The sequence below is a fragment of the Oryzias melastigma genome, linkage group LG10 (assembly GCF_002922805.2).
Source record: "Oryzias melastigma strain HK-1 linkage group LG10, ASM292280v2, whole genome shotgun sequence".
In the NCBI taxonomy this organism is placed as follows: Eukaryota; Metazoa; Chordata; class Actinopteri; order Beloniformes; family Adrianichthyidae; genus Oryzias; species Oryzias melastigma.
In genome coordinates this window covers 1,527,990-1,554,982 of record NC_050521.1, presented here as the reverse complement: position 1 = coordinate 1,554,982, position 26,993 = coordinate 1,527,990, and the positions used below count along the sequence as shown (strand labels likewise).

Genomic DNA, 26,993 nt, shown 5'->3' with positions numbered 1-26,993 from the left:
TGACAGTTGACTGTGGAATATTTAGGACATTTCAAGACTGGATTTGTTGCTCAGGTGGCATCCTATGACAGTTCAACACTGGAATTCGCTGAGATCCTGAGAGCAAAACATACTTTCACTAATGTTTCTAAAAACAGTCTGCATGTCTGATGGCTGATTTTATACACCTGTGGTCAGACCAAGTGATTAGGACTCCTGATTCTGATCATTTGGATGGGTGAGCCGATACGTTTGGTCATATAGTGCATGTTTATGACTTATAAACATAGACACATCTTCAAGTCAAAAAGACAAACATCCCAATAGCAGCAAGACTCACACTCCTCTGAAACACTTATCTCTATTTCAAATAATCCTCGATGTGGACTCTGGGAGCAGTGAAGACGATTCTTTTGTTGTGGAATCAGAGTTCATCTTCTCAGATTCCTCCTATGATGATGATATGCCAGTACATGCATTTCCAGCCAGAACATCCTCTCCACATGATACTTATACATAAGTAGACTAATAAACTATTAATTGTTGAAGAAGAGAATGATGAGAAGCGTTCATCTGTAAAAAGACAATTTTCCCAATTCAAAAAAGGCAATCAGCATGTTGAAGACAGCCAGTGGTGCCACAAAACACAGACACACTGGAGAAAAGTCTTTCTTGTAGGCCAGGACTGCCTGGTCCTAGAAAAACTGTTTTTCTTGGGTATGTGGATGGGGGAGGGAACAGCCTAGATCAAATTTGCAATTTGAAGGTCATTAAATGCATCAAAAAGGACTCAAATCAAATCAAATCAAAACTTTCACCTGCATTGAACAGTTTTGAGGTCAAAATAAAATTTTGAGGTAAAAACAAATATTTTATGTGGACTATTCCTGAGCGGGATTTGAACCCTTGACCTTCTGAATGTGAGTCCGCAGCCATAACCACTTGACCGTCTAGTGGCGGAATCTGGAATGCATGTCAAATTTAAATTTAAACATGACATTCTGTATTGCGAAATCAGGAAGTCATTGTTGATGGTTTAAAGGCATTTGTCTGTGTTAAAAATATTTCTTTCACCTGCATTGAACAGTTTTGAGGTCAAAATAAAATTTAAAAGTAAAAACAAATATTTGACTAATCCAGAGCGGGATTCGAACCCATGACCTTCTGAATGTGAGTCTGCAGCCATAACCACTTGACCGTCTAGTGGCGGAATTTGGAATTCATGTCAAACTTAAATTTAAACATGACATTCTGCATTGCGAAATCAGGAAGTCATTGTTGATGGTTTAAAGGCATTTGTCTGTGTTAAAAATATTTCTTTCACCCGCATTGAACAGTTTTGAGGTAAAAATAAAATTTAAAAGTAAAAACAGAGAGTTAATGTGGACTATTCCTGAGCGGGATTCGAACTCATGACCTTCTGAATGTGAGTCCGTTGCCTTAACCACTTGACCGTCTAGTGGCGGAATCTGGAATTCATGTCAAACTTAAATTTAAACATGACATTCTGCATTGCAAAATCAGGAAGTCATTGTTGATGGTTTAAAAGCATCAAAAATGGATCAACCCCCCCATGTCACCAGTTTGTCATTTATTGTATTTGTCTGTGTTAAAAATCCTTCTTTCACCTGCAAATTTAAACCTTACAATCTGCATTGCGAAATCAGGAAGTCATTGTTGATGGTTTAAGGTGATCACCACAACACTACTTTGAGAAGGAGAGGGGGGCATTGCAGCAGAAGCTGAAAGTTCCAGGGATTCTAGTGTTAAAAAGTTACAGTTTTAAAGTTTAAAAATTTGCATTATGCTAGCTTTTTGGACTATTTTCAGCTTATTTTAAGTTTTTTAGGCTATTTTGGAGTTAGGCTAATTGATAGGGTTGTACATATATTCACCAAGTATGTACAACACTATCACTAATATTTACACACTAGCTGTTTTGGCTAATTTAAGATTTCTTTTCAGTTTTTAGGCTGTTTTGAAGTTTGGCTATTTCTTCAGCTACATGCTAGCTGTTTTCGCTAACCTAAGGTTTTTTCTTGTTTTTTTTTTAGTTTTTAGGCTATTTTGGCATTTAGCTAAAATTTTATCTGGCTATCAGCTTCAGTGTTTTTTGCCATCAATTTCAGCATCTTCAGCTATCAGTACTAGCGTCTTCAGCTGTAAGCCAAATTCCGATTATAGCATTCACACTAGCATTATAATGCTAAATATCTAGTTCATAATTATGTTACGGTATTAAAGTTTTAAAAATGTAGTTTTAGTGTGTTCAACAAATGCTTACTCTGTTCAGCCTGCGACCTAAAGTGTGTTTTTTGATTTTAGCCCCTTGTGCGATTGAGTTTGACACCTCTGTTCTACATAAAGTGAGTTACTAGAGATGATTTTTACCAAGTATCGTAGTATCGCGATATCATCAATGTCGTGAACCATGTATCATGTATCGCATCGTATCGTGAGGTATCCAGTTATTCCCAGCCCTATTAGGGACTTACCTGTTGCCATAGCGATAGGTGCCCTCAGGCATCTTGAGAATGTAGGCGGGGCTTCGTGTCACGCCGATGTCTGATAGGCTGCTGAAGTTGCTCCAGCGACAGATGTCCACGAAAATAAAATCGATCCTGCCGGTGAATTTGACAGACAGTGAGGAGAAGAAGGCGGGCGGCTGCGGCAGGCGGGCAAACAGGAACATCTTGACGGGGCGAGCCGAGTCATAGCGCCACTCCTCCATCAGCTGGTCGGAGCGGCGCAGCGTCTTGATCCGGTGAGCCACGTGAGATGTTATCCAGCGAAAGATGTGTTCCGTGTCGATGCGCCATCCGTCGTATTCCTTCAGCATGACTTTTCCCTTCGACGCCGACGTCTGCGGAGCCGACATGACCAGGGTGGAGCGCTGCCAGCCACGCTTTATGCACGACCTGGCAACAAAAAATAAAGTGCGTGTCTGGTGTGAATTGCAGGAGAGAGTGGATGCCGCACGCACTCCACTCCGCTCAGCTTCGGTGTCAAGTGTGAGTCTAGCTTCACGTGTTCCCGTGGTTATAGAAACATCCAAAGAGGTCGGTTTCCACCATGAAGTCCTTAGTTTGGGCTAGAGCAGGGGTAGGGAACCCTGGTCCTTGAGAGCCACCTTCCTGCATGTTTTCCAATATACCCTGCCCTGGCATGGTCTTATTGGCTTGACACACCTGAACCAGGTAATTGTTTGAGTCCCTACTCATGGCTGATTACCTGGTCCAAGTGTGTCCAGCCAATAAGACCATACCAGAGCAGGGTATATTGGAAAACATGCAGGAAGGTGGCTCTCGAGGACCGGGGTTCCCTACCCCTGGGCTAGAGGAACCGGAGGCCTTACCTATGGTCACTGGAACAGTTGAAGGTTCCGGTTCTGATACCAAACTGGGAGACTTTCCGAACCATCTTCCCCCAGCTGGACTTGCTGAGCGGAGCCTCTCGGTTCTGGGCGATGACCTGCAGGAACAGACCATTAATTCATCTCTGAAGGAAGGACTGAGCTAATCCAGACCTCATTTGTGAAGGACAGTCCATTTAAAAATTCCTCAGATGGAAATGTGCATATGCAAAACTAAATGCAAACATCTGTAACGTGGATGCATCTTTCTCTGGCTCCAGAGCCGCAGAAGAGAAAGCTGGGGTTTTACCTGAACCAGCCAGATGCCGTCTTTTGTGTCCTCCACCAGCTCATAGAAGTGCGCCTCCCCGTTGAAGAGGGTGGTTTCGACATCTCCAGCCTCTGTTTGCTCCTTCTCCTTCTTCATGGCCGAGTACAGCTCCCCCTGAGTCAGCTCTCCTGCCAGGAACAAAGATGGAGAACTGTGAGAAGAAAAGTCAGGCGACACAGAAGGTGTTCCTTTCTTTAGTTGGAAAAAACAGATCAGGACTAGATTAACAAATGCCTCATAGTAAGAAAAAAAATATTCAAGTTTAAATCTTATTTTATGCCTCAGGAATATTTCATAATGCCTCAAACAGGTTCAGATGTCTTCATCCAGCTGGTCTGTGGGCAGCCCAATGTAAATATCAATGTAAATTAACTGACTGTCGTGACAGACTTTTCACACACCACAGACCAACCAATGTAAACTGAGTAAGAACCACTTCAATTACTAACTTCTAATTAGGGCTGGGAATCACTGTTTACCTCACGATACGGGATACATGACTCACAACATTGATGATATTGTGATACTGCGATAACTGGTAAAAATCATCCTAATAACTCACTTTATATAGAACACATATTTCTGGGGAAAATATATCCCCATCTATTTTTTAGCTTGAACAGAACCATAATAAACAATTTGTGTCTTATTTTGTGCAACAAATAATAGAAACTTTTGTGGAACATTGATGAAGTCAATAATACTATGTCTTTGAGAACCATTGACACCAACTGAATATATATTTGAATTATATGTAAAGTTCAGAGTTAAAAATAGTAAACATGAACAGCAGTGTCACTTAGTGCAAAAATGTTGTGAACAGAACGAAAATGAATATAACGAATAATGTTTTACAGCCTTTTCAAACAAAAAAAAAAATATCGATACTTGGTTAGAATCCATCGAGAATCAATCGCAGGACTAAACATTGCAATATATCACAATATAATCGCAATATTTTGGCACACCTCTAGTCCTAATCTATAGAACACCTTTGGGATGAATTAGAACGGAAAGTGAGAGTAAGGGCTTCTTCACCAACATCAGTGTGTGACCTGACCAATGCACTTTTGGAAGAATGGTCCAGAATTCATTTAAACACTCCTAAACCTTGTGGACAGCCTTCACAGAAGAGTTGAAGCTGTAATAGTTTCAAAAGGTGGACCGACATCATATTGAACTCTATGGATTAGGAATGGGACAAAACTCCAGTTTATGTGTGAGTCAAAGCAGGTGAGCCAATACTTTTGGTAATGTAGTGTATGTCACCCTGCCAGGACAAAAATATATTCTATTTAAGCGAACTACAAGGACACGTAGTCTAAACTAAAAGCAAGGCAGTAGACTTGAAGTTTACTTTTGATATACCATCGATATATTGTGAACTTTAAATGTTCCAATTTAGTCTGAAGAAATATTCATCTAGTATTTTCCTACACTACATATTCACGGTCTATATAATATACTCACTATATGTAGGTAGATATGAGAAAAATATGTGATATCTGTGTTTGAAACTGCGACGAGGGTATGACTTGTGATAAATGGACAAACAACAAAACAAAAATACTAATAAACTTCCATTTCACTGTGACAGTTTCATTTGAATAACTTTAAGTTCTCTGCATGTTTTGCATAGTACCTGTGTTTGGAGAATGTCACCTGTCCTGAAACTAAAATATCTCCAAATAACCTACATTAGGGGTGTAACACAAGACTCATGGTTCAGGTCGTGTAAAGGTTTTAGAGTCACAGTTTGGATCATTTTCAAGATCAGAAAAAATACATTTAGTTGATTTATTCTGGAATAATAATCCTGGCTGTTATTATTCATGTTTTTGTTAAAAAGTTTTGGTTTTAAAGTTTTAAAAATGGGAATTCTGCTAGCTTTTTGGACTATTTTGGCATTTACTAAGATTCAGAGATTAGCTAATATTTCAGCTACATGCTATCTGTTTTGGCTAATTTTGGTGATTTTTTTAGTTTTTAGGCTATTTTGAAGTTTAGTACCAAACTTGTTTTTACCCTGATGCCCTCTGGGAGACGTTACTGAGGCATAAGGACAAAAACAAACGGGCTGAAAAAAGCTTCTTACCCAAAACAACATCCATATTAAATTCCAAATCACACCAATAACTTATTTGCACATCAGAATGTATATGTTTCTATATGTATATATTGTTTATGTTGTATACATGCAAAGATATGTCAGTACATTTAAAGGGGCTCTGCCATGATTTTCTTAAGCCTTTCTGAGTGAACTATATCTATATATAAGTTCATATATTACCTTTGGATCAGTAAAAAACAAATTATTTATGAAATATTAGTTATCTTTCGTGAGTTATTTCATACCGGGAAGTAAAACGGTTTGATTCCTGAAGCTCCGCCTCCCGCTGCGTACCACTGCAGTCCCCTTCATGACGTCATCCTAGAGTCTGTGGCAGTATGTCTGCATTTCTTCCTCGAAAATATTCCAAACTTCTTCTAAGATAGATGCACCATGATATATCTGCCTTTAGTAGGCCCGGCCATCGCTAAACTACTTCACAACACATGGCTGTGCCGGACCAGGGGTTGGGGGGTGTCTTAAGGAAGCGGCGCTACTAAAATAACAAACACCTATTTGAGCAGGAATTTATTGAAGACTGGACATAACTGGAAGATATGCGGTATTCTGCATCTGAAAAAAAGTGTTTTTGCTGATCATCACTGGATAAGGGGATAAATTGAGTGTTGTGTTAGTCTGTGGGCGGGGCTGTCAGCCCAGACTCTTCCTGGAGGGAGAGGTTGGAATCGATCTTATGTCAGCACGTTTCCAACCGCTCGTTTTTGTGGGTGTGGGAGAGGCTGCTGCAGATAGTGCAGGTTTTTAAGAGGATTACTCTTAAATGCATGAACGGATGAAAATGCCGCTTTGGGGTTCTTTAGTGAGGAATGAACAGTAAAATGCATTTTTACTTACAAAAAGTAGAATTTTCATGGTAGGGCCCCATACTTGCACAATTTCTTGTACATATTTTTACATGCTTTCTATTGTGTCTTTGCTACATTTCTTTTGCCAAACTTCTTGCACTGTAACGGTTGCTCCAATTTCTTTGTCCAGTGACAATGAGAATAAAGCCCCATCTATCTAGCTATTTTGGCGAATGAGTGTGACACCCCTGATTTAAGGTATAAATGGCTTGCCATACTCAAACCTGGGAATCGAACCCTCCAGCCTGACAGCTGGTCAGCCACTGATTACAGCCCCGCGGGTGTGTGTGGGTTGCTTATTTGGACGGCACTGAATCTCACCGGACTTCTCCACCAGCTCGCTGACGTCCTTCCCCCCGGGCAGTCCGGAGTGTCCGAGCCCCCGGCTCTCCAGGATGGTCTTCAGCTTCTTGTAGCTCAGCGTGACCGGGTCCACGAGCTGCGTGGCGAACACGCCGGTCTCATACCAGACCACCGCCTCAAAGATCCGGCTCAGCACGAACAGAACCACGAAGTACAGCAGCAGGAAGAAGAGCTTCAGCCACATCTTGCAGTCGTTGGACGGAACCACGAGCCGGATCTGAAACGGACCCTAAACTCCCGGACCTGCGGGGCTGAGCGGACAGTCAGAGCTCCATGGCGGGCCCGGTTCTCTGCGAGGCTTCCCCGCCGGAGTCCGGCATGAATCTGCGGCGTTGATGGCTGCGTAACCCGCTCGGTTAGTTTCGCTGCCGGAGGGAGGCCTCGGATGTTTCCAAAACAAAAAGGCCTCGGACGTCACCCGCAGAAGAGTCCCGCAGCCGCACGCTCACGCAGACCCGCCACACGACTGCTGGATGCGGGCCGAACCGAGCTGGCCGCTGTCATCCGTAGAAAAACAACACAGGCTGGCTCGGTTCTTACAGAACCGACCGGACTCTGCAAACTCAACAGTGGACGTCAGGCAACGTGTAATATTGATGTCATCACGCAAAAATGTAAACTCCTGCTGGTACGGCAAGCCGTGCGTCCAGTTTTAGTGACAGCCGAGTGAGTCGTTCTCAAAACTAAAAGTTTTGTTCTACTCTTGTTTAAACAGTAAAACATACGAATAAAATAAATTCTCACTCATAAGGACTAATTTTAGAAGGCTTTTAGATAGAACTCAGTTTTTCTCACTTAAAATATAACTTTGCAAGGGATATGTTTAACATTTTACCTAAAATATTTAAGCCATCCCAACATTTTTAACAAATAAACATTACAAAAATGCAAAATTTTGTGTAACACTACTATGGAGAAGGGCTGCATGCTAGTGCAGTGGTTAGCACCAATGAGGTATATCACTAGAGATGACATGCTAGCTTGTTGTGTACGTAAAGTTGGACGCCATATTGGAATGGTATAGATGTCTGTTTACTGCTGTGTTGCAATTGTGCAAACAGAGGTGGATAAACAAGAATGTGACTTTTCACTTGTAAATTATTGCTGTCAGCTGAAAAAGAAGAACTCAGAAAACATTTGAACAAGATCTGAGTGAGTTTACTCTCAATAATGAACTTTTAGGCGGATCTTATAGTCTATTTAAAGTCAATGGCAGCTTTAGACGTCACACTATTACCACATTTTCTACCAGGGCCACTATTTTTTTTTTTTTTTTATGGAGGATGGAGGATGAATATGTATTTGTATGTGTGTTAGACCTCAGATCAGAGCAGAAGACCAGGATTTCCTTAGTAGTGGCGACTGAAAAGGGAAGAGCCCATCAGCACTGAATCCCCATCTGGTGGGCAAACCAGGAAATGTGGTGCGGGAGGCTGGGTAGGGTCCATTTGTAGAACGGGAACCCCCAGCTCAGAATCGCTACCTCCTGCCGAGTGAATTTACCCCAGGACCGTGGCACGCTGATCTGGACGGCCTGAGTCTTATTTTTTTGATGATCAGTTTTTTTCTTTTTAAAATTGGACCAAAATTAAGCATTTTTATGGTCATTTTACTGTGTCTGCTAAACCCTGTTTCATTGTTTTTTTATACCATTCCAACATGGCGTTGCTCTTTACGTATCTTGGACAATAGTTAAAAGCCGGCGTGCCATCCCTAGCAATACATCTCATTGGTTAGCATCCTCACTTTAAGCTACAGACAGACCAGGTGTGTAATGCGCGCTCAAGAACACACATTCTTTAACCCACATTTAGCCCATGGTGTTCACACTGGACAAGCAGGGAGGGGTTTCTTCTTCTTTTACTACTGTTTACTAGCTCATGTCCGCCACCCACGGTTGAAAGAAGCTTGGCTCCAGACTTTTTCTTTCTAGTTTGATTCTGATAAATGAAAGAAATTCCATCCGGACACAAACTACAAATATGAATTTCTTCTCCGTTTCAAACAGTTGGCACTCCCTTAAAGGGACATCATCCACAACCAAATCTGATTTCCTGATAAATTTAAAAACACGCTTCATAGGTTGTGCATGCGAGTGTTTGGGCCTGAAAGAGTCTGCCAACCCATTCAGGGTGTACCCCCCACCTTAACCCAATAGTAGCTGGGTTGGCTCCAGCAGAACCCCAGAGGGATTCAGTGGGTTCATAAGAGGAATGAAAGCAGTGGAGGCCAGGAATCTTCCTGAAGCTGCAGGTTCTGGTGGAGCTTAAGTTCTTCCAGAACTCATCCATCCACATGACTGCTGGCATGCACATCTGCATTTGTGAGGAAGAGAAGTCTTCCAGGCTTTGGGCAGAAAGAACCTTATGCCGGTCTTCAACAGGACGGAAAATAGAAGTTTGAAGCAGAACAAAAAAAACATTTGGGCCATTTGGTTAATGAGATCAATTTATTTTTTTAAAAACATTTATTCCTCATAGTAACAACCCAGAAGACACGTTTGGTAGAAGGCGACTGAGGAAGCTCCAAGGCGGTGTGAGGGCTGAGCTGCCTGAACACCACGCGCCCTTCTGGAGGACCGCTGGTCACTGTAGCAGCGTCCTGCCGACAGTTTCAAGCTCATTCTGAACCTGGATGAGGCCGATGAGGACCCCTAACTGATGAGGAAGCTGTGAGGAAGACGAGGACAGATGCAGATCAGACCCGACGTATGCAGAAGGTGGTGGTTGGTGGGGCAGATTTACCTGTACGGGTAACCGTGGTACTTCGCTCTGAAGATGGACAGCAGCCAGCTGAAGAAAACCACCACCAGGAAGATGCCTCCTACACACGCCACTGAGATCACATGACAACAGCACAGGTCACATGACAGCGGTGCAGGTCACCGATGTGAAGGGGGCAATACTTACTCTTCCTTTTTCCCACATCCATATCACCTGTGGCAGCTTCGCACAGCAGCACCATCCCAGCTGTTACAGCACCATCTGAAGGCAAGGTCAAGGGTCAAACAGGAAGTGAGCAGTTCAGTGGGAAGCTTTGGTTTGCATACATAAACCACAGATTCTGAACAAGCTTCAGGTCATGAGCCCTCTAGTTTCTACAGACATGATCAAGACCAGTATAGTGGTAAAACTACACCTCCTGACAGTCAGAGGACCACGCCCCTGTTTGAGCAGGTGTTTCTGATCTGATGATAAATGAAGTTTAAATAAAGATTTAGCTGTCATAAAGATTAGACCTTTTATACCTGGACATGTGGAGAACAAGTCCCCTGGTGGTTATATGGTGAACTTAGTTGCTTTTACTTTTTTTAATAGGCTTCAAATCAAAAGTTGAAGGTGTGGGTCTTGCCGGAACTAGGGCTGCCACGATTAGTCGATTAACCGACTATTAAAATAGTCACCGACTAATTTAATAGTCGATTAGTTTTACTTTATATTAAATTAAGTCAGAGTGTAGTTAAGCTGAACAAAGTTGTGAGCATTCAGCACCAAAAAAAGCACTTTTTTACCTTTGTGTCAGTGAGACTAAAACTTTATCTTTAGTGAAAAATAGTTCCTTGTTTCAGATGCCGACCTCATTAGATGGATCAGGAATATACTTTCCATCAAACTCATTTTGACAGGTGACCTTTGACCCTATATACTCTTTATATATAAAATTTTTATATTAAATTGATACGTCATCTTGAGGGGTGGGGCACCTGTCAAAATGAGTTTGATGGATGATTTAGGGTCAAAGGTCACCTATCAAAATGAGTTTGATGGATGGTGTAGGGTCAAAGGTCACCTGTCGAAAAGAGTTTGATGGAAAGTAGATTCTTTATCTCTCTCTCATTTGATTTAATCTTGTTTTTATCCCAGAAACTAGTGAAGGACAGAAGCTGCACGATTCATTGAAAGCTTAATAAACAATCATCTTCATTGTCACCAAACTAGGGGTGTACGGATCACTAGCCACAGTTCAGCCTGCACATGTACTGCAGATCACCCCAACACTGTGGCGTACCTATTAAAATCAATTCTGTCCACAAACAAATGCAATTGGCGTCAAATTCATGTACTGTCACAGAAAGACAGAAGTACCGCTGAAAGCGCCATCATTCAGATGCAGCTCTTGCAGTAGATGGTGAACCTCATCCTACTGGGAGAGTCTCTGAATGATCTCATGAACCCAGACATGGAGACGTGATTATTGATGGTTTTGATGTGAATTTGACACATAAAGTTTGTTTAGTGTAAATGCAACACAAGACCCTCTTTACATCTTCAAAGACTTCTTCTTTGACGATGTAAAGTTAAGCCACCAGTGAGAAGTTTCAGGGATGGAGCGCAGACAGCTGAAGGATACTGAAGAGCAGCACGATGTGAGTCTCCGCCACAAACTGGGCCTGGCTGCTGCCATGGATGTAACTCTGAAAACACAAGAAGACGTTTGCTGACACACGTGCTCATGTGAGGCTCCGCTCAGACGGGTTCTGGATCACAGCTTACCACTTGGCCGGTGCTCGGGTTCTTGTGTGCGTACGGAGGTCCTCTGATGTGGTTCCACATCTGTCCTGAGGTCATGATCAAGGTGAAACACTGGAACACAGAAGTACTTTAGTGAGGACACCATCAGCTTAACAGTGACCTCTCTGTGCACGTGGGTGTGGCATTACCAGTGCAGAGAAGGCCCAGACGTTCTTGCTGAAGAGAAACTCCAGGTTGTTCCTCCTCAGGTAGGCCAGCCCCCCAATCACAGCCAGCATGAAGCCCAGCAGTAGCGGCCCGGCATAGTTAGGTGGTCGAATGATTCGGATCTGATAGAGTTGGACACAGCAGGAAGTGTTGGGGGAGTTTTTGCACCTTTCTAAGATGCTCACTAACTCTACTCACCTGTACGTCCGTCCTGTCGGCCACCCATCGAGCCAGCTGCTCGGCTGCAAAGCCTCGCACCTGCAGCTCGTAGGTGTCCGACTTGCGGGGCTTCCCTTTGAACGGGAAGTGGATGAAGGTGGGAGCAGAGTTCATGTTCATCTGCAAACACAAGATGGTTAGAAAGTGCAGGTTAAAAACCTCAACATCACAAATGCTTGTTTGACCTACTTTGTTTCACCATTGCTATTCTTAAAACAAGTTCTCAAAAGATCAGGAAGAAATCAGACGTTAGTTCAAGTCCTTCAGTTGATTCAAACTCCTAGAGTTCCAGAGTGTTCCTACAGAGGGCAGCATTGCTCCTAAGCAGAGGTTTAGTTCTTCCCGATCCTCTCTTCTAGTCAAAAACCTTCTGCAGATTTTAGACCACGTGTCAAAGTCAAGGCCCGGGGGCCGGATCCGGCCCTCCGTGCAATTCTATCCGGCCCTCCAGATTATTTTATTTTTATTAATGGCCCAATGATATCTTGTGCTTATTTTTAACTTGTATAATTTTGACAAAGTGTATTGTTATGGAGAGTAAAATATTGAAAGTTTTTTAAGGTTTGAGTTGATTTATTCTGGAATAATATTCCTCCCTTTTTATTATTCATAATTATGTTAAAAAGTTACGGTTTTAAAGCTTTAAAAATTGTCATTCTGCTAGCTTTTTAGACTATTTTGACATTTACTGAGATTTTTTTAGGCTATTTTGAAGTTTAGCTATTTTTCTTCTACATGTTAGCTGTTTTGGCTAATTTAGGTTTTTTTTTAAGTTTTCAGGCTAATTTTGCATTTAGCTAACATTTTAGCTGGCTATCAGCTTCAGCGTTTTCAGCTATGAGCTTTTAGCGGCCAAATTCAGCTACTAGCATTCATGCTAGCACTATCACAATTAATACTACACATTTAGTTCATAGTTATAGTATAGTTAAAATGTTACAGTTTTAAAATTTTTATATTTTAATGTGTGTGTTCAATAAACCTTTTTTCTTGTTCGGCCCGCAACCTAAGCTGTGTTTTGGATTTTGGCCCCCTGTGCGGTTGAGTTTGACGCCCCTGCTTTAGAGGAATGCAGCCTGGTGAAACCAGCACCACTGGTTTGATGAACAGTTGAATCCCTGTGATGCTGTGACATGCCTTACATGTGCCTGCACCACACTACTCCTCTGAAGAAGACAAAAACTCCTAAACAGAACAGAGGATGGGGAGCTTCATCCGGAGCCCCACTCTTTAGTGTGCGTTTTTGTCGTGTAACTAAGTGATCCGTTCTGACAGAAACAAATCAACTCACCATCTGGAAGACGTCTGATCCTTCATCAAAATCCACAGACGCGAAGAAGACCTTGTTGGTAAAGGCCGAGGAGTACCTCCAAGAATTAGCCAGCACCTGGAACTCCTCGTCGGCTTGTCTGAAAGAGAGACAGCTAAATGCTGGCTGAACCGGAGCGGGGAGGGCGATGCAGCTCGGGTCGCCGCTCACCTGCAGACGCCACACTGCCTGTGCGGCTGCAGCGCCGTGAACATGATGACCACGGAGTAGTTTCTGGGAGGGGCCTTCACAAAGCGGCGAAACTTGTCTCCGTTCATCCTGATGACGGCGCGTTTGGAGGCCCAGTCCATCATCTGGGAGACCTTCTCTGAGACCAGACTCTACACACACACACACACACACACACACACACACACACACACACACGTTTGTAGTGAGGTTATCCATAAGCTCAGTGAGCATCCTTTTACAACAATGATAAACCTGCCAGACCTTCAGCATCAGCTGAGGTTCTGACCTGACCCAGATAGGTATAACTACACTAAAAAGTTACAAAACTTTTTCATTCATTTTCAGGAACACTGACACATATGTTCTGACCCACAAATGATGAAAACATGAACTGCCGGGGTGTGAATGCGGCGAACCGCCCCTTTTCCTTTCATCTTCCGAACCGGAAGTTGCAATTCTCGAGCATTTTTAGGTCTTTGGTTCTATGGTTCGACAACGAGATCCAGAACCAGCACATGTGGCTCCGCGTTAGTACTTTCATGTGTGTTAGTGCTAACTAACAGGAAAGAGCAGAAAGGCGCGTGCTGAAATGCTGTTAGCTTTAGCCGGTTCGAAATTAACTCGAGAAAAGTGTCAGAACTTCAAGACCAGTGGTTCCGATAGCGTAAATGCGCCTCACCTCTTTCTTTTTCTGCGCATGTCCGGGTTCGTGGCAGCAAAAGAGCAGAAAAAGCAGAGAAAACAAAAGTTTGTCCCACATTCTGTTGCAGCGCGCGCACACAAGCACGCGCTTCACTCCTGTCAGTGGCCCATTGGGCAGCTATCAGCCAATCACAGACAGGCATGTCTTCCGTGTTTACAAGTGCTGCGCAGGCGCAATGCTGTGATTACGTGTGATTTTTTTTTCCCGCACTGAAAAAAACTTTATTTACACATTAAACGTACAGGAACGTTTTCAATAAAGTTACGTAAATTAATGAAGGTTAACTTTTAGAATTAATATCAGGAGCTGTCCCTCAAAATCCATGATGATGCCTCAGAGAAACAAGCTAACAAAGTGATGGAAGGGATCAAACGACAGTATCCTATCTTGAATTAAACCAAAGTTAATAATGAAAGCAAACATAGTGTGTAGATCAATAATAATAAAAAAAAACAATCCATATTTATTTATTGATTTTTTTTATGTATTCATAAATTCACTTCTCATTTTACTCATTTGAGCTGGTCCACACATTTTTTTGCACACTGTATTTTTTAGCCTCTCAAAATATTTACATCCCATAATGGAAGAGGTTTTTGTCTGGGTCTGCAGAATTAAGCTCCAGCTGATGATGACCAGAAGGCAAGAAACGATGGCAAATAGGTATAATTACCTAAACTGACAGCACTTAGAAATGCATTGCAGAAAGCTAGAGTCTCATTAATTTTTTCTCCACATTTGACCCATCCCCTGGGGGAGCGGTGAGCTGCAGACACAGCTGTGCTTAAGAACCATTTGGTGGTTTAACCTCCCTCTTAAAACTGAGTGTCAAGCAGGAAGGGGCTTTTTAAAGAGTTTTTGGGATGACTCAGACTGGATTTGAACTCATAACCTTCCAGTCTCAGGGCAGACACTCCACCACAAGACCACTGAGCTGGTCAGTTAAGGGTAAGGATTTGTGTGTGTGTGTGTGGGGGGGGGTGTCTTTATAATTATTTATTAATTTTAAGAGATCAATAGGTGCGATCGAAAACTAAAAAAAAAAAAGAGTTGAAAGTGAAAAAAAGTGTTGAAATTTAAATTTTGAGTTTGTAAACCTAAAAAAACAGAACATTCAAAGCAAAAAATAATTTACAATAGCAAAAAGTTTTGGACATTTTACTTTTTTTTTGGTCAAACACCAATATTTTTTTTTATTTGGGTTTCAAATAATATTGCCCTCAAAGTAGCTCCATAGAGGTGGTGCGGAAAAATCACGATCACGATGGAACGCTGCTGCCAAGCTAAAAGAGAGTGTTCAGGCATATTTGTTAAAATGTTTGCATATGTTGTCTTTTTTGTTTATTGTCATCAACGAAGAGGATCCGACCCCAAAAGTTGAAAGTTTTTCTTCATGAACAGTGAATGATTTGAGAACCTTTCTATTGTTAATCTAATCATGGTTCTGCTTATCTGCACAGTAAAGGATTATTAAATAAGTTAGGGAGTAGATACAAAATAAAGTTACAGAAGGAGACAAATTTAGTGTTCGATTCTTCAATAAAATGTTCTAACAGCAGTTTATAATTTACCCTGGACGAAAAGAATAATACTTATGCTGGCCACCAGAGGGCGCCAAAGAAGGACCAATCTTTTCAGACCAAGGAAAATTGTTTTTTACATGTTCTTGTAGCTTCTTTTACCATGGATAAAGAGAGTTTAGTTAAAACTGCATATCTGAGTATTTCCTTATTCAAATCCTTGTGAATCAGGAGCAGACGAAAAAATGCTTCTCTTTAGAAGGACCTCTATACTCATGGACCCCCACCTTTCCTGAACTACCTTCACTACGTTGGTCAACAAAGGGTCGTCTGAACATTTTGTGAACCTCCACCTTTGCTCAAAAGCAGCTGGGATAGGCTCCAGCAACCCTGTGACCCTGCAAGGGATGAAGCAGGTTTAGATGATGGATGGATGTCTTGTTGTGAAAAATGTTGATGAAGATGAAACTGAATTTTCTTATTTTTTCTTCCATCTTTAGGATCTGGTTTTTGAACTGAGCAAAAATACACAAACCAAGTTCTACAGGTCGGAAACACCGATCTGTTCAAAAAAGCCACATTTTCATATTTTGTTACTTTTTATAGATTCACATCAGACATCTGTGATGAGCTCTGATTTACTTGAAACATTTGAGTGATAAAATCAAAAACTTATCCTATGTCCATCACAGATAATTTACTTTACCGTGTTAACGTTTGGAAAGTTACAGCAAGTTAGAGATTTTGTGTTTAAGCCTCACCGACGATGCCTCCGGTGTTAAAAGATTAAAGGACAAATAAGCAGAGTTTACTACAAAAATGAATAATAATGGGATAAAATGGTTTAAAATAGTACAGATATTACTAAATATTGCAAATAATATAGTATTAAATTGTAGTTCTTCACATTTTTGTGCAATAAATTTGAGGTCATCAGTTCACTAAGGTGCTTTGGAACAAATTCCCTGTGGAGAATCATCCGACCCGATGTTATCTTGCACATATTATGAACAGTTTAGCTTCTATTTTAGCAACAGGCTAACATTTTTTACTAATTTAGTTTACTGAAGAATTTTAGGCTATTTTGGAGTTTAGCTAGTAATTAAACAACAAGCTAACTTTTTTTAGATAATTTGACAACTACTAAGGTTTTTTGGGGGCTTATTTGGAGCTTAGCTCATATTTAAGCACACACTAAATATGTTTTGCTAAATACACAGGCCCAAAGCCCGTGTATTATTTGAATTTCTAGAACAAATTTTTGAAATAGGTACTATACCTTAATTTGTACATTTACTTTTGTGAGAAACTACAAGCTACAACACATATCCTTGTTTTTACGAAAAAAATATATTTAAATATTTATTCTTGTGCAACATTGTTTACTGTTATTTTTCTTTTCTTTTTTCTCTTATTATGAGATCTTGTTTATGTATGCTGCTTTGTTCTGAACCATTTATATTCAATAATAATTGTATTTTTGAGATATTCATGCTGTATTGTTGAAATGTCTTGTCAATAAAAAATGTTTTGTTATATTGGCATGTATTAGAGATTTTTACTTTTTTTCAGAAACTGAGGTCAACTTCATTCTTTATTGAGTTATTTACTTTAAATTTCTAGTCTTTTAGTAAATTTAACATTTTGCAAATAGCTTTTGGGTTTTCAGCAAATCCATTCAGCAATGAAAAATAATTGCATCACCATTTTCAGCATAAAGCTTCAGCATCTTCAGCGACTACTTTCAGCAAAAAGCATTCACACTGGCATTATTGCAGGTGATGCAACTTTTCTAGTTATTGTAATGTTATGTTAAAAAGTTACGTTTTGAAAGTTTTAAAAATGTAGCTTTAGTGTGTTCAAGAAATGTTTATCCTGTGTGTGTTTTGGATTCTGTGTGATTGAGTTTGACCAGATGTAGAGAGTCGAGGGACACTTGTGATTGGTCGAATTTCACCTGCTGTTCATTCCGTGGCTGTCAACCTGAAGATTAGATGGAGAACTTCCATGGTTGCTTTTTGAGTTTTCTTCACGTTGGTGTTAGCTCAGGTTTTGGTTTTAGGGATCACGTTTCTGTCAGATACAGATTCTGATTTTAATTTTTTTTTTTTTTGGTTCAGTTTCTGGTTTAATATGAGGTTCTCTTTTTGAGGTTCAGGTTCGGGTTTTAGTTTGGATTCTCTTTCAGTCCAGATTCTAGTTTCATTTCCACTAGTTTTGGTCCAGGATTCCTTTGATGCTTTTGTCAGTGTTCTCAGGTTCTTTTCTGTGGTTCTGATTGGAATTCTTGCCTGAGTTGAGGTTCTGTTTCTCGGTTCCAGGTTTGGATCTGCAGAGGGTTGTGATGGTTCAGGTCGGTGGGGGGGCTGAGGAATGCATTGTGTCAATGGGAACCCCTCACAGCCACAGAAAACCCAACATGTGTGCTCGCGTGCGTGTGCGCGCGCACGAGCTCCGCCAGTCTGACGCCAGGCAGCAGCGGGAGCGCGGATCGGTTCTCGCTGCAGACTCTGTGGAAGCTGCGCGCGCGGTTGTGTTGGTGGTCCCGGAGCCGCACGGACACGCTCGGAACCGGTTCCAAAAGTCCGGGAGGAGGAGGTGGATGATAAGTCCGGCTCAGAACTCCAGGTTTGCACAGTTCGGTTGGATTCTGCACCGGAATTGGACTTAAACGGGGACTCATAACTTCAAAGGGACCGGTACCCGACACTTCCCCGGGTCTCGTTCCCGACTTCATCCGGAGTGCGCGTGAGCAGCTGCCGGTCTTAAACCCGGTTCCTCCGCGGTTCGTGGGGCGGAGGGGTTCGGGACCGGTTCCTGCTTATGAGGGGCTGGACAGTGACCGTGGCACGCGGGTGTCTCCGCGCGCGTGCCTGAGGTTATTCACGGCGCAGAAATGCAGACAGGCTGGAGCCAGACTGCGCTGCACGCGGACGCGCGCGCGCGGCAACAGATGTTGGTGTGATGCGGATCTGCGCGGATGCTGCAGACAGAGCGGAGCCACGCGGGACCTGCTGCCTCTCCTCTCCAAACAGCCTGTGAACGCGCTCCGTGCACGAGCGCTGTTTGTTCTGGTCCGGTTGGAAGTCGGTCCTCTAATCTCCGAGTCCAGAAAGTTCTGTGTGGTGTGGAGGATGAAGAACCCAGCTCCCCCCACTGAAGTGTGGAGCCCCCTGCACCGAGAGCGGGGGGAGACACCCAGCTCCAAGAAGTTCAAGAGGAAGTCCAGAGAGCCCAAGAGGCTGCTGAGCACCGCGGCCCCCCCTCTGGACCTGTCAGATGTGGACTCCTCAGAGGACACCCTCATGGGGACCCGCTATGTCAGCAAGCTGGCCCCCCTCCACAGACAGCTGATGGTGTCTAAGGACATGTCTGAGGAGGCGGGGGCTCAGAGCCGGGCCCTGGACATGAGAACGTGCAGTAATGGACCCGTCCTCGGGGCCAAGGCGCCCCCGTTTTCGCTGTCGACCCAGGAGATCTCCCACTGGCCCCCCTCCATCTCCCAGCCGCTGTCCGGCCGACTCAAGCTGGGCCCCCCTTCCTCCTTCCCTGCAGGATCGGGCTTCCCTCATCAGGTCTTCCCCATGGAGCCCTCCCCGCCACGTCAGCCTGGGGTCAGAACCCACCCGTCCCCCCCGTCCCCCCAGTGTCTGGACCACATCGAAGCCCCACTCTTGTCGCCCAAGGTGAGTGTGAAACTGTGGGTTAAACTGTGTCTGGAGCTACAGCACCAGAGCCAGAACCCCCACCCCCTTTCAGGTTGGTATGGTTACCAGTGAGGTTCAGGTCATCTCTGGCTCTCACGAAAACCCCGATGTGAGAACGAACTGCACCTCTGACACCGCCTCTGCCTCCAGGAGTCTCCCAGGAAACGGACCGGGATCGATGCAGATCAACGAGGTCCAGAGGTCAAGGCCATCCAGCAGACCAGGAGGCTGCTGGCCAACGCCAGAGAGAGGACGCGCGTCCACACCATTAGTGCTGCGTTTGAGGCCCTGAGGAAGCAGGTGGGTTCCTGAGGCAGGACCAGAACCAGCTTTCTGGACCTGCAGGATGCAGGTCGTCCCATCACTGAACCCAGATGAGCATAAAAGCTGCATCTGGAGCATCTGTTCAGCACAACTGATCCACCTGGACCTGCAGGTCCATTGGTTCAGGATCTCCCTCAGTTTTGGTTTCAGCTCCTGTGGTGTAGCGGTTCTCATGAATAAGTCGTGAGAGGGCTATCATCATCACCTCTGATCAAGAGAATCTGGTCACAGAGAAAAAATATGAAGCTTGAAAATTAATAACTGGGAGTCCCTCCCCTTTCTGGAGCCGGCCACAAAAAAACTCATAATTTGCGCCCGAAATCAATGGCCGGAACCCCGTTTTTAGCTTTTGACCTTTTGTGTCATTTTTTTCTCAGGGACCCTCTCTGACTCTGTCTCAGAGAAAAACAACAGAATTCCTTCAGCTGTTTCTCCAGAGTTAAACGGGTGTATTCAGGGCCGGGCACAGGCATAGGCAAGCTAGGCGGTCGCCCAGGGCGACATCTGCAGTAGGGGGTGCCAAATTGCAATGATTTTTTTTTACGGTTTGACACACCACTCATTTCTTGTAAAATGTTAAAACATGTAAAAATTGAAACCATAAATAAAATAACTCAAAAGTTTGACATAATCAATCATTTTGTCTGTTGCCACACCCCTCCCTTTCTGACCCAGCCCCTGTCGAAGCCTGGTGGAGGGGAGGAGGAGGGGCGCACGGTGTTATCTGTTAGTGGTTCTTTCAGACTTTAAGGATGAAAAAGCAGCAAAACAAGCCCTCAGGAACAGGTTTAAGCAGACTCTCCAGGATTTTGCGGCAGATTTTTATGATTGTTAAAGCATAAAACTCCTGGTGTTGCGACAAAAGTTGCTTTTAAAGTTGTTTTTAATATATATATATATATATATATATATATATTGAAAAGCGCCTAAAAATGTTAATTATGAAAAAATAAATCACATTTTCATATTTCATCATTTTATTGTGACACATGCACTATAGGAAAATACTTCACCATCACCATTTACTATGATTTGCAAAATGAGCTTTTGGTCCTTTCTGCTCACAATAACACAAGTATTTGTGTATTGATTTAAACATACTTCAGAATAAAATAAATTTTTTTCCAGGGAAAAATTCTAAACAGAACAAAAAAAAAAACATAAGCCGATGATCAGATCTCCATGTTCTCCACAGAATCTTCCTCTTTATATTTCAAAAGTATCCCTGGTGAGTCAACAGTTGCTGGTAGAGGAAGACCAAGACTTTGATCTGGTTTCTTCTGTCAGTAGTGATCTGCTCTGGTTTGGAGAAAGTCCTCTTGGTATCTCTAGATTTGTTATGGAGGAGGTTCTATATGGAAATATTTCCCTGCAGACTCTAAATTCTTCCTTTGTATTATCAGTTTCCAGAGTCTGTCTTTCTCTCATGCTCGGTTCATGCTATGTTGCAGCTATACGCAGCATATGACGCTCCACACCAGATCAGCGTACCCGCTCAACGTGTCCGTGCTAAGGGGTGACCGTTTACGCGCGTCTTGAACAGAAAAAGTCAGAAGACTAAAGAGAGTTAAAAAAAAAAAAAAGAGCACGGCTCCCGGAAGAAGCATGAAGCTGCATCAACATCTATTACTGCTGTCATGGTAGATTGGTCAAAACTGCAGTAAAGTTGTGGCCAAAATAAAAAGTTGGAGGGTGCGCAACAAATCGCTGGGTTTGCTTGAATTTGCGTTATTAGTTGCGATCGCAACATCGCAAAAAACCTCTAGGGTCTGTTTAAGGTCAAAAAAGGAAAGACGAGGAGAAAAACCTGACTCAAAGCAGAGGATTGTCTGTTTTATTTACATTCAGTTGCTTGGAAATCACGTCTCACCTAGGGCGCCATGTAGCCCTGGCCCAGCCTGGGTGTAGTTTTACAAATTTAAACACTTGTTATTGTTGACTTGAGATAAATAAAACGCATAACGTTCTCTGTCCCATTTGAAGCTCATCTTGCACACTAAACTGTTTGCATTTTGTGTTCTTGCAGCCAGCAAGGCCGAGTGGGTCTCCTGGTTTGAAACTGATGATGTGTTGTTGCAATGGTAATCCTGCTCAGTACGTGAGGAACCGCTGGTTCAGACACTTAAAATAAATGAAAAATGCAAAAAAAAAATTGGTACTTTCAACTTTTCCTTTTTGCAATTTTCATTCTTTCCTTTCAGTTTTCTGTTTTCAGTTTCAATTCAGAGTCTTCGAGTTTTCGCTGCTGAGCTGATCCTAGTTTAAAAAAGTCTAAAATTCAAAACAGCAACATTATTTTTCAATTGGTAATTTTATATTCATAGTTTTTTATTCAAGTTTTCAGTTGTTTTTTTTTAATTTTCAATACTTTTTCAAATTTTCGGGTTTTTTTCTAGTTACATTTAAAAAAACATTTTCAAATTTACAATTTCTGGTTTTCAGATGTTAATCTTTTCAAATTTGCAATGTCTTGTTTTCAAATGTTCGATTTTTTAAAACATTACATTGTCTGTTTTTTTTGTTCATTTTAAGCTGATCCTGATTTGACCCCAGACAATGAGCTCAAAGCCACGCCCCATGTAGCGAAAACTCGAAAACTCTGAACTGAAACTGAAAACAGAGAACTGAAAGCGAAGAATGAAAAATGCAAAAAGGAAAAAAAATGGTAACAGATTTTTTTTTTAAAATCATGTTTCAAATTAACATTTCTTATCCAATTTTTTTTTCAAATGTTTAATTTTATTTTTGTCAAATTTTCAATAACTCCTTCAAGTTTACAATATTTATTTTTGAGTTTAAAGCCGCTTTCAACTTTTCAATTTTTTTTTTTTTTCAAATTTACAATAAAGGTTTTCACATGTTCAGTCTTGTTTTTCATTCACTTTAAGCTGATCCTGATCTGACCCCATAGACTGGAGCCTGGGCGGCGAACCTGCTGGTGCTGCCGGACCCTGGGTGGGGGCGCTCTCTTGTTTTGCCGTACCCTGGGCGACCGGCTAGCATAGTGAGCCAGCCCAGTGAGTTCCCACTTAACCCTTTAACACCTGAGGCGTCGCCGGTGACACTTAAACACAATATCTTTAACATACAGCTCGCCGCTTTTCTCCTTCAGAATCTGGAGGAACTGTCGTGTTAACGGTGGAAAAGTTACAGTAAATCAAAGAACATAAACACTGGAGCTCCGGTGCTAAAGGGTTAAGCAGACAATCCCAATTGGGGCCCACATTTTCTGCCCACTTTTAAACCATATGGGGCCCCACTTGGTCTTGCTGGCTGGGGGGTGTCTGTAACTGATTGGTGACCTCTCCTGCCCTGCAGGTGCCCTGCTACTCGTACGGGCAGAAGCTCTCCAAGCTCGCCATCCTCCGCATCGCCTGTAACTACATCCTGTCCCTGGCTCAGCTGGCGGAGCTGCACCCCGGCTCGGACCGCAGCGGCTTCTCCGAGTGCGTGGACCAGTGCACCAGGACGCTGCAGGCTGAGGGCCGCAGCAAGAAGAGGAAGGTGAGGAAGGCCAGCGTGCACACTCATGTGATCGCTCTGAGTCCTCAGACTGTAGGGAGATGTACCGAGCACGTGTAGATCCAGAATCCAGTGTCTTGGATCTGGAATCCAGCCCCCGCAGTCGGATTCTCCTTCCCGTGTAAACTAGCGGAGAGATTTTTCCTGCTGCGCGTGCACGTGCGCGTGGGTGAGAGGCACAGACAGCAGATGTTTAGAGTGGAGGGGAAGTGGAGCTGGCGCCATGAAGGGCAGAGGGCAGAGAGAAGGCACGCGAGCTCAACCGCACACACACACACACTTGGCACATTCCCCAGCACCCCCCTTCACCCCCACCCCACATTCCCCTGCTCTCTCTGCTGCCCCGGCTCTCCGGCGGGGAGGAAGAACACAGTCATCGCCAGGCTGTCAGACAGCAGCAGCTGGTGGACAGAGGGGCGTGCACGTGTGCGTTTCTGTGTTATTTCCTCAGAAACGGTGCAGCTGCTCTTACACCCCCCCTCTCCGGGCTTCATCTGGAGGACGTTCTGAGCCCCTCAGATCAGGATATCCTACACTATGACAAGCAAAGCAGCCACAAGAGGGTGCTGTTGCATCATATGCCCAGTGAAAAGTGGTATACACACATTTGTATATATACAGTATATCCATATATATATATAGAATCTGATACTTGGTATTGGCAAATACACAAAATCGAATGACTTGGGCCCAAAAGAACTTGATCAGAACATCCCATATATATATATAAACTGTGTCCTGTAAAGTAAAAGGAAGTTTATGTGCTGGTTAAAAAAATAGAAATGCACACATTTGGAAAAACTGTTTAAAAGCATCTTTTGTGCTGCCATCTGAAGCTTAGAGGTGTCCTTAGCCAGTCTGCAGTCCTGATCCGGGTTTGAATAGAAGTGTTCAGCGGGGTGAACATGCAGAAACCCTCTGAAGCTTTGAAGAGGGTAAACCCTTTGGAACAAGGATGACATTTTCTCAAACTGAAGGTTTGCAGCATCACTGCATGTCAGACGGCTGCAGACATTTTTGAGTTTTCTGCCCACAAAGTGCAGCTTTGACATTTACTGACATCTAGTGGTCATTTAAGAGACATTCATTCATTCATTCATTCATCTTCCTGACCGCTTCTTCCCATTCGGGGTCGCGGGGTGCCGGAGCCTATCCCGGCTACTGAAGGTCGAAGGCGGGGTTCACCCTGGACAGGTCTCCAGTCTGTCTCAGGGCCTCAATCACACACACATTCACTCTCACATTCACACCTAGGGGGAATTTAGAGTCACCAATTGACCTATGAAGCATGTTTTTGGACGGTGGGAGGAAGCCGGAGTCCCCGGTGAAAACCCACGCATGCACGGGGAGAACATGCAAACTCCACACAGAAAGGTCCCAGCCGGGATTCGAACCAGGGCCTTCTCGCTGTGAGGCAAGAGCGCTAACCACTGCGCCACCGTGCAGCCCATTTAAGAGACACACGTGGAAACTTCTAACTCAGGGGTCCCAACCTGAGGCTCCGGAGCCACAGTGGCTCTTTAACCCCTCCATCGTGTCTCTCTAGTTAAAAAAAATACACTTTTTAATTTTAAAAAGTAAATAAAGTAAGAAGGAAAGTAAAAAAATCAATCCACCAGGCTCTTCACTTCTACCTCTTCATACAAGTACCCATAATTCTCCAGCAATCAGTCACGCCATGCAGCTTCGTAGTTTAAGAGTCGAATTTTGGCAGATTGTTGAGCTCTGTTAACCACAGAAAACCAATTGGAGGTCAGTAGGCATGACCAGCACTGAAACTTAAGGTACACCAATATAAGGCGGATTTTCTGATTGGAAAAAAAAAAAGCAAATACAAATTTGAAATTGAACTTGTGGTCAAAATTATACTAAGGGTCACTTAATTAGCTCTCATTTAATTTATGTTAGTTAGTTTTATTCATTTTTCTTCTGAGATACACCACAAATACTACCATAAACCCTTTTTTGCTGCAGTCGTTGCTGCATTGAGGTGATCATATATAAAACAAGGTGTCTTTTATTTTGAAAATAAATATGAACCAATTAATACCAGTTCATATTTTGAAAAAAATACAAGTTTCTCTTAATGTTTTTTTTTTATTAATGCTAAAAAACAATAATTATCTGTTTATTTATCATAATGGTAACACATACATAAATACAAAAGTGTGTTTTGTTTTTGTTTGGTTGGAAAAACTCCAAAAATTGTAAAGTTTGTACTGAAGCTGTTCTGTGTGTTTCAGGAGTGAGGTGAAGAGGAGGAACCCCCAGAGGATGAAGATGGAGGACTGAAGATGTTCTTTGTCTTTTGTTCTGAAACTCCCTTTACTTCCTGGTGCCAGTGGGCCGAGTCGAACAGTAAACTCCACCCCTCTCCTCAGCAGAATGTGCCTTATGAGTGAGGTGTCTCACAGCTGAAGCTCTCCTTCTACAGCTGGTTCTGATCCAGCTCAGGGATCATGTGGAGCTGCCCCCGTCTGGTGGACTTAACGTCCAATAAAACTGTCTGTCTGGATTTCAACAAAAGCTTCCAAAGAACTTCTGGGCGTGCTGCCTTCAAGTTGTTTTTGACTTTTGTAAATCTTTCATAAAGCTTGAAGCTGTGGATCACTTAGACCTGCTCCACCCCACCATGAGGCCCAGCCAGGGTCCTGGGCTCCTCTTCTGGACCAGAATCACTTCGCCTTAGGGGTGGAACCATTCATTTTAGCTACAATTCATATCATAATTTGTGGTTGACAAATTGATTTATAGGAAATTCGAACGATCAGATTCACTGACCTAAAATGGATCCAGGACATCTTTATTCAAAACTTCCACCACTGTGATCAGATAAATACCTGGAACTGATCAGTGCAGGTGAAGATTTCCAGATTCCTTGACAATAAATTAATGTGTACAAACAAACAAGTAAACTAGAATGAATGTCAAATCCATTCACATTTTAGTTTGAAACAGTTCAGACCACTGTTGATTTTCCACATCAAACATTTTACATTGTTGCTAAATTCAGTGTTTCCACACATTGGATGATGGTTGATCAGTTTTTACAGCATCATGTGAGATTTTTACGTTTTAGTAAAATAAACCTACAATCCAAATGGTATTTTCTAATATCGATATAATCGATTTATTACATTTTGAAGCGATATTATAATGGTATAGGTCAGTTTGATTAACCAATTCCCTTAGACAAATAGATCTGGTTGGATTTAAATGGATTCATGATTAATCGTTACATACCCACTTCCCTTTTTCTAACTCTGTTCATTCTGTCAGCACAAATAAAGCTATTTGAAATGACCTCGCTGACCTGTGACTTTTAAACATCACACCTGTGCTGCTCCTCACACCTTCCACAGGTTCAAAATGACAAGGATTCATTTTATTATTGCACAGTTCCCTTGGTCAATCCAAAATGTTAACTAACATTTAGGATGTAAAAGGAAAGTTTTGTAATTTTTAAAGAATATCTTCATGTACTGTATGTCAGCGATTAGTATGCAGTATTACCATGTAGCTCAATAAAGGACAAACTTTACATATCAACATTTTTTAGATAAAATGTTACCAATCGTTTCTTTAAATAATGTTTTTTTCATCAGGTTGGAATAACACACTCCAGCTCCAAGCTGGATGAATCTATAATCAATTCATAAAAAATATAAATCGATTTAGCACATAAAGCTTAAGTCTTGATGCTAACCTCTAATGGAATTTCCCATAGGATGGCTAATGCTAACGGTCAGTCGACCAAAACATAAATTCCTAACAAAATGAAAATCTGTATAAACTCACGGGTATGAATTCTAAAAAA

The 26,993-nt window shown here is 42.5% G+C and overlaps 3 protein-coding genes across 3 annotated transcripts in view; 1 reads left to right on the top strand and 2 right to left on the bottom strand.

Moving 5' to 3' along the window:
- Window positions 1-7,676, bottom strand: part of rnf103 (ring finger protein 103) — a 15,109-nt gene extending 7,433 nt beyond the window's left edge. The window contains exons 1-4 of the mRNA XM_024283871.2: window positions 6,960-7,676; window positions 3,642-3,790; window positions 3,335-3,450; window positions 2,475-2,897 (exon numbers count right to left, since the gene is read on the bottom strand). Of these exons, the coding sequence (XP_024139639.1) occupies window positions 2,475-2,897; window positions 3,335-3,450; window positions 3,642-3,790; window positions 6,960-7,185 (914 nt within the window). The 5' untranslated portion in view covers window positions 7,186-7,676. The remainder of the gene's footprint in view (window positions 1-2,474; window positions 2,898-3,334; window positions 3,451-3,641; window positions 3,791-6,959) is intronic.
- Window positions 7,677-9,431: 1,755 nt separating this feature from the next.
- LOC112153177 (magnesium transporter protein 1) lies at window positions 9,432-14,235 on the bottom strand. The gene is made up of 10 exons (XM_024283152.1): window positions 14,080-14,235; window positions 13,380-13,549; window positions 13,191-13,308; window positions 11,879-12,019; window positions 11,662-11,802; window positions 11,495-11,584; window positions 11,352-11,415; window positions 9,911-9,985; window positions 9,746-9,836; window positions 9,432-9,670 (listed from the first exon to the last, which is right to left on the bottom strand). Exons 1-10 carry the CDS (start codon window positions 14,158-14,160, stop codon window positions 9,655-9,657), a joined length of 987 nt encoding a protein of 328 aa, XP_024138920.1. The 5' UTR covers window positions 14,161-14,235; the 3' UTR covers window positions 9,432-9,654.
- A 3,730-nt stretch (window positions 14,236-17,965) lies between these two features.
- Window positions 17,966-26,725, top strand: atoh8 (atonal bHLH transcription factor 8). Its single transcript, XM_024283153.2, has 4 exons — window positions 17,966-19,309; window positions 19,481-19,630; window positions 22,973-23,158; window positions 25,420-26,725. The coding sequence occupies exons 1-4, from the start codon at window positions 18,758-18,760 to the stop codon at window positions 25,423-25,425; spliced, it is 894 nt and encodes a 297-aa protein (XP_024138921.1). The 5' UTR covers window positions 17,966-18,757; the 3' UTR covers window positions 25,426-26,725.
- The last annotated feature ends 268 nt before the right edge of the window (window positions 26,726-26,993 follow it).

What these genes read in the sequence shown, in the direction of transcription:
- LOC112153177 (XM_024283152.1), bottom strand. Translation starts at nt 14,160, where the DNA reads ATGTGGGACAAACTTTTGTTTTCTCTGCTTTTTCTGCTCTTTTGCTGC. An exon ending in ACCCGAGCACCGGCCAAGTG is followed by an intron (nt 11,416 to 11,494) that starts GTAAGCTGTGAT and finishes TTGTGTTTTCAG; the next exon opens with AGTTACATCCATGGCAGCAG. An exon ending in GGATGTGGGAAAAAGGAAGA is followed by an intron (nt 9,837 to 9,910) that starts GTAAGTATTGCC and finishes ATGTGATCTCAG; the next exon opens with TGGCGTGTGTAGGAGGCATC.
- atoh8 (XM_024283153.2), top strand. Translation starts at nt 18,758, where the DNA reads ATGAAGAACCCAGCTCCCCCCACTGAAGTGTGGAGCCCCCTGCACCGA. An exon ending in CCCCACTCTTGTCGCCCAAG is followed by an intron (nt 19,310 to 19,480) that starts GTGAGTGTGAAA and finishes CTCTGCCTCCAG; the next exon opens with GAGTCTCCCAGGAAACGGAC. An exon ending in TTGAGGCCCTGAGGAAGCAG is followed by an intron (nt 19,631 to 22,972) that starts GTGGGTTCCTGA and finishes CCTGCCCTGCAG; the next exon opens with GTGCCCTGCTACTCGTACGG.